We start from the raw sequence: 12558 nt of genomic DNA, 5'->3' as shown, positions 1-12558 counted from the left end.
ATAAAGATAGCCCCGCTGCGGTGGTCTAGTGGCTAAAGTACTCGGCTGCTGAACCGCAGGTCGCGGAATCGAATCTCGAGTTCGGCGGCTGCATTTTTGATGGAGGTGAAAGTGCTTTAGGCTTGTGTTCTCGAAATGGGGTGCACGTAAAAAACCATAGATGGTTGAAATTCCTGCAGCCCTCCACTACCACGTCTCTCATAATGATACGGTGGTTTTGGAACGTAACATCTCATATAACAATCAATCAATCTGGTATAAAAATACGTTTCTTATGTCTAAAAAAGAAGCAATAATACTTCTGCATTGATTTCTGCCGTACCGATGTTTTTGTATACCATGAAAAAAAGGACTCTTCGGTTATACTGAGGCAACCTGATGTGCATGTCACTCGAACGGAGCTGTTGTTACTTAGTGATCTAGAACACTTGGATGGGAAAATAAGCAGTGGTGTAGACAAATTCATTAATAGTTGTAACCGATCCATTACATTTATAAATCACTGAGCATTATCCCGTGGCGATCTATCACCATATATCAATAGTTTTTAACTGGCTATCAAAAGTGCACAGCGAAACATTTACTTCGTAGTTAGAAGAAAAAAACACATGAAGATTGGCCATTATTCCTTGGCTTAATAACTTCGAGGATGCTTGATGGATTGGTATGTGAGGTGTAACGTCCTAAAACCACTATATGAATATGCGAGACGTCGTAATGGAGGGCTCCCGAAATTTTAATCACTTGGTGGCGTTCTTTAACGCGCGCCCAAATCAGACCACACGGGCCTACTCCGTGTCCGCCTCCATAGGAAATGCAGCCGCCGCAGCCGGGATTCAATACCGCGACCTGCGGGTCAGCAGCCGAGTACTTCAGCCACTTGACCAAGGTGGCGGGGCTTGTAGGATGCTTTGAAATATTAATAATAAAATCCGCCCAACTCCTAGCCAGTCCCCTTAGGTGGTATGTTCCAATCATCGTAGGATCATCCGTATAATCATTATCAGGTCCACATTATTTATGCATGATAACCACGGTTTTTTAAAAACCACTCAATTCTTGGTCAATCCCCTCAGTGGGTATGTGCCACGGACAATACGTCAACAAGAACAAGAACAAGAACCACAGTTGGTGCTGTCAACATGGGAATGATGGCTCTTCTTAAGATAAGAACGTACGCCGAGCCACTATGCTACCTTTTCGGTGAAGATGTGGCACTGTTAATTTCTAGGACACGAGTTCGATAGCCGAATACTACAGTATACGCGAAGAAAATGGGAAGCTATTGCACATTCAAATCTGAATACACAGCAGAAATGTACACAGTTAAAGTTGGCCTAGTGTACCAAGGTAACCTGCGTAGAGTTCAGTTATCCATCATTCAGATACACGATTTTGTTTGCGCTCGGTGCAATCGAGTTTGCGATGCTACAATAGGCATTTTTCTAGCAATCAACCATGCCTCGGCAATACCTCGCATATTCTTATTGCTGTTTCTCTACCGAACTGCACAATCATTGAACACAGGTCGGCAGCGGCAGTTGTTGCAGCGCACTGATACGGGCCCATAACTGTAACAGTGGAAGTCTTGCTTGGGCTCTCTGAGTGATTTATTCATGCATGTGCCAGTCTGCTTTACACGCACTTTGCCGCACGAGAATGGGCACCTATAAACAACACTTTATGCACTGGCCTAGAAAGGGCCCTGGTGTTTGATCCGTCATTCTGGGCATTTGCTGTGACAAAGATGATGAGAACAAAAGCTCAATAGTTCTTGTAGAGCGTCAAGTACCACATCTACTTCGACTTTGCAGTCCACATTGTTTAAGTTGTGAGACAACCCGGGCATGTATTGCACAGATACCACCTTTCGCTTGTCTCGATCGTGACTGCTAGAGCTAGCCTGTTCTTCTACCATTTAGCGCGAGAGCTTATTTGATAGATATTCTGGCGTCCGCGTTGGTGCCATTGGTTTGGAGAAAAAAATCAACATATTATGCGTAATTTAAAAATCGAAAAAGTTGTAAATATTATAAACAAAAAAATATTTTGGCTCTGAGTGATAATCAAACCCGCATTGTTTTCGGGGGAAGCAACTGTTTTACCACAGGCAACGCGTATGCTTGGAAGTAGAGTGAAAATAACATACGCTCATTCTAAATGCAGTGAAAATAACTTACCTGCAATGCGAACACAGACGGCATGTATACATGCTTAAAAATGCATCATATATTACCTCAGTAATGGTGCGCGATGTAGCATACGTCGTGATCAGGCGTCACAACATCCGGTTATCATAAATTGATGGTCATGAATTCACCCACTACAAAAGGAACACATTACTGTGACTTTTTATAAATGTCATGTAGTGGGTGCATAGCAAGTTCGAGCACATTTCACGCACACAATTGCCTGTAATTTGAAGCCTGCTTTCGGTTACACAGATTGCAGCCATTTGGTAAAACTTCAAAGACACAAGCTATATTAAACTCATGAGTTCATGAGATGGGATATCGCTATCGCGTTCATTTCTTAAAAGCGAAGTTTAAGGATCCTCGAGTTTTCTTAAAGGGTTCTCCGCCAATGACAGGAGCACGTGGGTTGGGTACCTTGCACCAGACGTGACTCTTTTTGTCAGGAGAAACTGACTTGCGTTCGGTGAGACCATGAGTGAGGAGTTCTCGACCTAACAGATGTTAGCAACTATACACATCACTAACCTAGATAGATAGATATGTAGGGTTTATCGTCCTAAAACCACCATATGATTATGAGATACGCCGTAGTGGAGGGTTCCGGAAATTCGGACCACATGGGGTTCTTCAACGTGCATCAAAATCTGAGCGCTCGGGCGTACAACATATCGCTAACCTAGAAAAGAGGTGTTGTATGCGGAAGTTGCTTCTTATTCTATCGACTGTGATATTTCCAACAACAAAGCTGCTAGTCCAAATTAGTTTGATGTCTGGAAACTGAATGATAATATCAAGAAGAACTTCATGTGTAATAAGGTGTTTGTCAAGGATTCGTGGAACACAAAAATCTCCATGTAAGCACATGGTAAAAAAACACCAGATGGTCAAAACTTGAGCTCCAGACTCCACTTCTTTTTTTGATGTAGAATGCTTCCACACGTTTTGTCACCTGATCACTATGTTCAAAAAGCCCGGGCCTTTCACTAAACAAGAGCGTGCACCCACATGTGTGGCAGTGCAAAGACAGATTCGCGATATCTTTACATCGACATCTTTACATGAAAAAGAAAAAAAAATCCTAACCGGTAGCATGTTTGTTTGAAATTATTTTTTTCGAGCCTGCGCAGTTACCCGCAGCGTAAAAATGGTAATGACGTCAACACGATCCCTCGCTGGTCCCTTTACGCATGTTCTCTGTGTTTGTCTTATGTGTTCAGATAATTTGTATATATCAAAAAAATCTTCAGTTGAGATTCCGCGCTTGTTTGTGTTCATTCTCTTTGATCCGTGGGTTTTTGTGCTGTTACCGCACATAATGTATGAGAAACGAGCCCAACTATCTGCCTTTCTTCAGTTTATTTCTTCTACAATTGATTTTTTTCTTATCCTAACGTATTTTAGCGGCGAAGCTCCTTAAAGCGGCACCCGTTCGTCCCCCATTGTAGTCGTAGTGCGCAACTAGTCTTACGTTTTGACCTGCAAGGTGGTACCAGTGGGAGATTTCTCTTGTGCGTTGTTGAACGACAAAAAATTCGCAGCGTGCGCGTTAAATAAAAGCCGAATTCTCCTGTCTCTAATTCCCAATTAGCAGCCGTTGGCACGTACATTGAGCAATATTTGACAAGAAAGGGTTGCTACGTTGTACGTGCTGGGCATAACCTCCTTAGTTTTACAAATGTTTAGCGAGCGCAGTGCCATGAATACAGTGAGCTATTATATACGATGAACTCGAGGTGGTTAAAGGTGGGAAGTAGACACGAAGCGCAAATCTTAAGAAAGTGTGCATGTGCCACCTCTCGTTTAGTCCTTGGAATGTCTGCTCGATGGCGGTGCTTCTATATGCGGAATATATAATGAAAAGATGCGAGATGGTGGTACTAGGAGTGTTGACTAGATGGACGAATGGACACACAGACAGATGCATGAACGGACCCATGGATGGCTGCACAGACAGATGGACGCATGGACGGACGCAGAGGCGGATGCATGGACGAACGCAGGGACGTACGCACAGATGGACGTGCGGACGCACGAACAGATGCACGCACGGACGGCTGAATGAACGCACGGATGGTCACACAGACGGACGCATAGATGGACGGAACCAAGATCGAACGGACGGACGCATGCTTCGCCCCACTCTATTATTCACCCCGTGGATATGGTGCCAATTTTTTTTTCAAGACCCAGCCTTCTTGGAGGCAAAAATGGCCACTTGCGAATGTCGCACAAGAGTGCCATCATGGCACTTGCGCCTAGGAACATGCCCACAGAAACTAATGGCCATGTGCGGGGGCATAAGACCATCGGTAGGACACACAACGCGGATGTGCTGAAGTTAGAGGTCTGAATTCTGGAGCCCGACAAGACTGCTTAAGAACTGCCTTAGGACAACGTGCGTACGACAGTGTGGAGGAAGGGAGGGGGAAACAAGATATGGGGATTCAGGGATTGAGTTTCTTTGGATGACAGCCAGATTATGAGCACCGAATTGCAACGGGAAGACAAATCCTGCGGTCAAGGTCTTGAACCTAGCCGGTACAGCGATACCGGAAGAGCACAGGGAGGCACTTAAGCTTGAACCAAAGTTCTGCGTGGAGCCGAAATTCAGTACCATTGAAAAAGTAGCTTTAGCGAGGACTGTTTCTACGGATGTTACGGAGGTTGAGAGGACAAGGTGTGTGTCTGAATGTGCAGATGTCATTAAGCGTAGTCAAAAAGAGACAAAAGCGTACAGTTACTAACTCTTGCCAAATCATTGAAAGGAAAAATTTGAAGTTATTGACCGCGGATAAGGAAGTGTTTTTTGTACTGCTGACTGGAGGACAGTTCTCTCAGAAAGCATCTGTGGCTCTGATGAAAAACTTCCAGGTAGGGAAAGGTGAGCCGAAAAATGTTAAAGAAAGCGCAATGAACCTCTTCCAGGAAATGAACCTAGAAAGTCTGTCTAGAAGTGTAGCAAAGACTCAGCTGTTACAGCTGGATTCTTTTCTTTTTCGATAAAGACCCAGTAACCATAAGATGCGTTTACCGGAAATGCACCCTATAAAACTTCCCCTTTACATTGTTTACCGTGGCTGTGTACCGCGGCTTAACATGTTTACTGGTCACTCCCACTAGTGTTTTGATGTTTTTTGCGGATAGAATTCCGAGGGAACGCTCAGAGGATTAACAGAAGCAGCCTTTTCGCACTATTGTTTTTGAAAGAGGCGCATGGCAATTGATTGTTTCAGCATTTTCGCAGAAGCAACCAGAAAAAAACTGAAATGCTGGATCTATTCATAGTAAAGAATTCGCTGGTGATAGGTGAAGAATTACGTTGTGCGAAGTTTGACGGATGCGCGGCATTCAGTGTACACGTAGAAGAATTTATATTACTCCCTTCCACAGCGGGAGCAAATGAATTGTGTTAAATAACAAATTCTGGAAGAAAACGATGAGCAAAACTTCCAAAACACATGTTGTTTGAAAGTGCAATTGTTTTTGGAGTTATTGATGTTCTATTTGCAATCAACCTTGATTGTTAGGGAAGGGAGAACGATGGTTTAGAAAGCGAAGCTTTCTATTGAATCTACGGTGGCACCAGTTCTCAGCGACATCTTTCTAGGGATAGGCGATTCCAGTCTGGAAAAGAAGTTGGAGGGAAAGGTGGTTCGTGTTGCCCGTTACGTGGATAGTGGTGCCCCAAATGAGGAGCGCATGAATGTTGTAAAGCGCCTGCAGATCTTTCGAAAAACTGAGATGGGGCTAAACTTCACCAGCGAAATGCCTTCACAGCACGCCTTACAGCTATAGACATAAAAATAACTTTTTCTAACCACCACACTTGTTGTGTGCATAACCAAAGACCCGTAAAATCGTAGCTTAGTTACAAGTCGGGTCATTCAAAAATAGTGAAGAAGGGAATCACTACGTCTAGCCTCGGGGTAGCTATTTAAGGGTCGTGCAGGCACCAGGTGGAACAAAGCTTCTATGAACAGGTATATCGCCTTCAGGTAGCCAGCTTCCGACGCCTGTTAGCACTTATGTTTGCGACGGTCTGATAAGTCAGATCAAGAAGAGAAAAGAAAGTTTAAAAAAACGAAGTAAAAAAAATGTGCCACCATGCCCTACAAGCATAGGTTAGCCTATGGACTAAAAAATGTGGCATCACGATGCTACGTACAGGTACTATTTTTTGGAAGAAACAAATTAGAAAAATTGTTACCTATGTTGAACGAAAAGCGTGATAGAAAGAGCTCCAGCCAAACTAATTGCGGTGTAGAACACAGGGATGCTTAAAGACTCTGTACACTACTTAGTGTACAAAATTTCCTTAACATGCAAAAAAGTGCATATCGGGCAAACAAGGCTTTGTCTCTATGTATGGCTAAAAGACTGCTCCGGAACCTTTAATTCCTGCACGTACGGGAATCTGCCTTCGCACTGCCACATGTGTGGGTGCACGCCCTTGTTTAATGAAACGACAGTGCTCATCAAACTTAGTGATCAGGCGACAAGAGAACTTGTGAATGCATTCCATATCAAAAAAGAGGGCGAGCCCTTCGTTAGTCAAACACAGATATCTTTACAAAAAAAGAAGAAATCCTAATCAATAGGATGTTTGTTGGAAGTTATTTTTGTCGCGCCTGCGCAGTTACTCACAGCGTAAAATTGATGACGTCTACATGGTACTTTGCTGTCCCCTTTATGCATGTTCTGTATGTTTATTTATGCGTTCGGATAATTTGTATATATCAACAAATCATCAGTTGAGAGTCAGTGCTTGTTTGTGTTACTTTTCTTCAAACCATGATGTTGTGCGCTGTTACCCCTCATAATGGTAAGACGCATCAGAAGGAGTCCCGTAAAGTCACTGCATTTAACGCATGGGGTGATGGGCAGCTACAGTCTTCTTACAATATAACGCATCTGTTTCGAGCTGTGGTGCCAATGCATCGTGCAAATAACAGCAGTTCAGGTGTGGTCTTCCTTGTATTTACGGAGAACTTCAGAATAATGCTCTTGCCCTATAGAGTGGAGTGAACTTCAAGATCACAATTAAGATCAATTTTTTTATTGTGTGATAGTACTCGGAAATTTAAATTGTGAATTACTGCAATGTAATCTACATAGTGCCTGGTGTCTGTGGCTTGTGTCGCTGAAGCTTTCGCATATGGCTGCATTCTGGGTAATTGGTAGGATGCTTCAAACCATGAGCAATTCTGCTCGTGAAATTGTTTCGAACTTTCTATGCGCCCACTACGTGGCCTTAAGGAAGTACGCGCAGTAACGTGTCTGCCTTTTTAATTGGTGGTCGGCTCTAAACTACGAGGTCGTCGTTGTGATAATTACATGTTCCGACGCCGCAGAGCAATTTAGGCTTGTACCACGCAATATTGCTGTAATATAACACGCTGTGTTCTCAGTCCTGCATATAAGTCACGTGGGTTCATGCATTTACGTACTTTCACTGCATTTCCAAGCACAAGAAATTCCAATTTTCAACTACATTTACAAGCGCACTCGTAATTGTGTTCTAGGACGCCTGCTTGCCACGCGAAGGGCCTGCTTTGAATTATCTATGGAACCAGGAAAGTTTCGCCATTCAATTTATTTTCATCTTTCTCAATTTTCGGTCACGCGCAAAATTAGGATGTTTCGCTCGCAACAAACGAAGCTCATGCTGACGCTGACAGCAGTGCCGGAATTTCCGTGCAACAAGCTCTTTAGACGGAGAAGGTGAATCCGCGGAGAGTCTTGAGAAAAACATAAATGGCCGGTAAAAAAAAGAAGCGTAACGGACATTTCAATCAACCATACAGTGACATGGGAGCAATTATTATTATTATCTGAGTTGCATACGCATATACACAAGGACACAGAGAAAAGAGGAAGAGAGCAAGCTGGCAACTGCCACCTGGAGGGGCACAATACCTGCTGACTTTTTCGGGAGGAGGGAAGAAACAGAGGAAACAGAGGAAGTTCGACTGACTCTAAGCCAAATGTCTAGGTCTACCTTGCGTAACAGCATGACCGATTATATTGATGATTTCTTCTTGCTGATGGAGCTCGCCTACAGTGATTGGGCAGAAGTCTCGAGGCAGCATCTTTGAGTTAAATATCTCTGAAGCTAAGAAAAACCTGTAACTTAAGACTGTAACTTAAGACTAAAAGAAAGCATCTCCACTAAGAAAAACCAGTAACTTAAGACTGTAACTTAAGACTAAAAGAAAACATCTCCAATGAATGAAAATTATATACAACCAACAGTCAGACTTTCAGACGGAGTACATCAAGAATCAAAAACAGCATTCATTTAGAATATTGAGAATAATTCAATGAGAGGGTTTCAAAATGGTAGAACGAAAAAAATTGATAATCATCCCCGATTTGCCTGATTACGGAGATTCCACTTGCGCAATGTGTTGCCGAAACTGTCACCTATATTACTGCTCCAAGAATTCAAAGAGAAACGCAGTTGAATCTTTTATTTCCGTACTGAAATGACCATGGGCTATGTGCTTCTTCAAGGCCATTCATGCTGTCCGCAGACTCCCCTTCTGCATGTCTGCAAACAAACAAATACGTTGTTTGCATATAACACAAAACACACGTCTAATGCTAAGACGATTATGGAGACAATGTCTGACAAAATAAAACTAGAAAACAATTGTGTAAGCTCTTGTTCACCTGACAGGTAACCTTTTTTATTGCTCATTTCGAAGCTGTTTAACTTATCGTAAAGGTGCTGCAGCGGCAAACTGCTGTAGTCTGTTTTTGTCCAATTCGAAAGCAGTCAAGTGTTTCCTTCCCAAGCTCTCTTAAGCGCATAGAACACGCTTTGAAAGAAGTGAGTTGCTGAGTTTTCGAAAAATAAGCGTCTTGTGGGAAGTGCGCTTTTAAATATGGCAGGTGAATCAAGAATAAGCGATTCATGAAATTTTGCTTCTGCACTTTCTGGAAAGGTCAAAAGGGGTGCGAGATAGAAACATCTAGATGGATTCGTAGCAAGAACAGATAATTCATTTCAGAGAGCCACTATTCTACATCGTAATATCATTGCAGAGAAAAGATGAGAGCTTTCAGGAAATGGCTGTACGTTTTTGCCACGCCGGTACAGCATAGGTACATCCGCACAAGCCATCTAAGAGGAAAGGTCAGTGAAGTGTAATGCTATACATCTTTTGAGCGAGGATAAATAGGGACTCATATTTCAGTGCTGGAGCACTATTTATTCAACGCGAACCTATATTAGAAAATTCATGGTATTGTTTAAAAAATGCCATAATTCAGCAAGAAACGGTATCAGAATTTCAACTACATGCCGCCTAGTTCTCGCTGGCACGTTTATACAATAAACCGTGTGCTAAAATAAAGTCTTCAAGGAACGATTCCTATAGAAAACGAACACACTCCATCGAACTGTAATAAAGAACCACTTATCTTTGAAAGCACTGGTTCTCGTTTTCTTTTCAACCTCTTACTATCATGTTTGCATATTTCGAGGAAATCTATGCAAAAGTATACAAACCATTCCTCCATCACACTTCATCCCGTCTAGCACGGTAGCATTAAGGCACCTTTTCATAGTAGGGGATGTCAGGAAACAGCACTTCATTTTACACCTTCTGCTACTGTCTTCAAGCTGAAAAGGGCAACAGCACGGCATTGTAAATTGCTCTGAAATATACGTTATTCCTAAAGGAAGCAGAAACAAAATGTTTTAACACAGGCATAAAAAATAACAATGAAAACACCCGAATAAGAAACCGTGCTAATAAATCAAGCTCACTACAATAAAGAAAATTGTGCACGATGAAGGAATTCGCAATGCACTGACAGACAGGGGTGTAGCCAGCAAAAAAAAAAAAAAAACGAATGGCATCCCGAAGGTCCGCCTCCACCACTTCCTAAAACTTTTTCTTGCTGCCTTGTACCTCCAATGAAGAAATGATTTGGTGCAAAGCAGAATGCAGACAGACAAAGGGCGCAGAACTGGCACTGTCCTTGTCTCTTGTCTGTCTATGTGTTGTTTGGCACAAAATATTTTTGACAACAAGAAGCCATAAACAAACTAGTCCTAGAAGACGTTTTGCTATGCAATGTACCACCGACAAAAAGGGCCTCCTCCGCTGCAAATCATGTCCATTTTTATTCACTTGTACGCGATTAGTATTCAGGGTCTAACAGGTCTGGTTACCAATATTTGTGGCTTGTCCCAAAGGGTGTTGCTTGGCCTAGCTTTTCTCGTGACGCTCATGCAACCGTGGCTGCAAAACCAACGAAAAACGAGGTTTTTATAGCGGTTCAATGGCCAGTGCTGTCAACGCGGACCTTCTGCTGGTCCCGTGCATCAGGCTGCGAACAACAGTCGCAAATACCCGACAAACAAGCGTATTGCCACAGATTGCCCTTTGTTTGACAGGACGGCACGTTAAGAAACGTAATTGGCTCGCTCCTCTACACTCAGGCGCGCTACCACCCCTCTGTATACCTGCCGAACGCTCACGATTAGGCTCTAATCCTTAAAAATCGAAATGTTGCAGCGATGTGTTGAATACAAAATGCTTATATATTGGTAGCAAAGAGCTTGAGCAAAAAAAAAGTGGAGGGGTCATTTTGATGAGTCGCCGAGGGTTTGACCTCTTTCTCCTTTACGGGCAGGGCAGAATCGTTTTCAATGAAGTTCTGACATTTTAGTTTTAGACAGAGATGGTCGTATACTACCTTAAACGAATAAACGGCCGTGTACATTGTAATCTGAAAACTAAGACCACAAAACACTGGTGCAGCATGCGTGCAACGTCTTGTCGGGCACTAGAGACGTGAGGTAATCAGCCGTCATTGATATCTGCGGTTACTATAAGTCGTGTGGCTATTATACACAAAGGCGGAGTTCGGAGACTATGAAATGCACGTGATTGAACATACACCGATGTCCAGACTGCCCCCACCTAATATCACGGTACAATAAAATGTTTTTTTTTTAAAGAACGACGTCATTCTGCTGAGTAGAGCAGTCTTCTCCATACGGGCATAAAATCTCACCGTAAAAGTGCGCGTCACTAGTCCTCACCTGGCCTACTAACCAATCGAGGAAAAGACGCCAACGTTGCCTATGAACGAACATATTCTAAAGTATGGCGCCTCCAGAAATAGACTCAAGGGAAAACTGCGTGGCAATATATTTTGACGCTTAACTCGTCGTGTCTCTGCAGGACGGCTCGAATTTTGTGCTCTAAGTAATTTGCGACATTGTCCGGCCATAGCTTTATGTAGCTCACGTAGTTAAATGAGTTAATGCAGAAAAAAAGGGAGAGCATAAGGAGTATCGGAAAGAGCCACATGCACTCTGATGGGATGAAAACACAAAAAGCGCGTTCTGGTTACAGTTGTTCAGAAAGACCTGTCAGTCGTAAGAGGCGCAGTTGCATTTACAGGGCCTTCTACGACGTTGTGTAGTGTTGATGGCACTACTTTTCTGCCCTAAAACATTGGTTTTCAAAGTGAAACGCGTTGCGAAGAGATAGTCGCTTTTCCATTTAAAGTGGTTTCCCCGAGTGCTTGCCGTTTTCTGGCCATTAGGTGCGTTTACTGAAAACGCACCCTATAAACTTCCCTTTTACCTTGTTCAAAGTGGCTGTGCGCCACGGCTTAGCATGGTGACTGGTCGCTGCCGCTAGCGTTTTGATGTTTCCTGCGGATAGAATTCCGACGGAACGCTCGCGACGCGCGCACTCTTGTGCTCTGCCAGGACTGAACATCCGATCCGTAACTACTTTGTTTCAGGACAAGACATTCTGTTTACCGGCATATGTGAAACAAAAACAAGGGTAACAAGTGCATTCCCGCAAAGAGGGCGTTAATTTGCTCTTCCAGTTCATCAAAAGCAAGTAAAACTCAATGCACACTGTATTGGCACAGAAGTGATGCTGAGACGTTTCTCGGAGGTCCACAATTTAAAAAAAAAACACGATGGACGCCATCGTCGTCCACCCACGAAAGTTATCTGCACCAACACCTAAAGTGGCTAGCAAAAAGCAAATCCGACCTCAATAGGGAATTGTAATGTTAGAAAGAACAATCGGGACCCCTAGGCGCCTTTGCTCAACATGAGTCGCCCCAGAGTTGTGCAGGCCTTTGTGCTCATGTTTTAGATGCGAAATGTGTGGTGTGTGGCGTGACAGCGCATGTGCAACCCTCCCTTCAATCTCGCCTCCTAGCTCCCCCTCTCTTGCGTCGCAACGCTGACGCAGGCACAACGTCTTCTCGCTCCCCCCTCTTTCTCATATGCGTATTCCTTCAAGCAGCGTCTACACCCATAGAGTTTCCTAATTTACACTAGAGGGAACTCCAGCGAGCATGGGAATGATGAGTAGTA

At 43.4% G+C, this 12558-nt stretch overlaps 1 protein-coding gene across 1 annotated transcript in view; it reads right to left on the bottom strand.

The window, feature by feature from the left end:
* Nucleotides 1-8650: 8650 nt before the first annotated feature.
* LOC119165884 (venom metalloproteinase antarease TserMP_A) overlaps nucleotides 8651-12558 on the bottom strand; it is a 50622-nt gene continuing 46714 nt past the window's right edge. Inside the window, exons 12-13 of the mRNA XM_037417894.2 lie at nucleotides 9709-9822; nucleotides 8651-8745 (exon numbers count right to left, since the gene is read on the bottom strand). Coding sequence (XP_037273791.2) covers nucleotides 8704-8745; nucleotides 9709-9822 — 156 coding nt within the window. The 3' untranslated portion in view covers nucleotides 8651-8703. The remainder of the gene's footprint in view (nucleotides 8746-9708; nucleotides 9823-12558) is intronic.

The sequence above is a fragment of the Rhipicephalus microplus genome, chromosome 8, assembly GCF_043290135.1.
Source record: "Rhipicephalus microplus isolate Deutch F79 chromosome 8, USDA_Rmic, whole genome shotgun sequence".
Taxonomy (NCBI): domain Eukaryota; kingdom Metazoa; phylum Arthropoda; class Arachnida; order Ixodida; family Ixodidae; genus Rhipicephalus; species Rhipicephalus microplus.
Note: the sequence above shows the minus strand (reverse complement) of the source record. Positions and strands in the feature narration are given on the sequence as shown.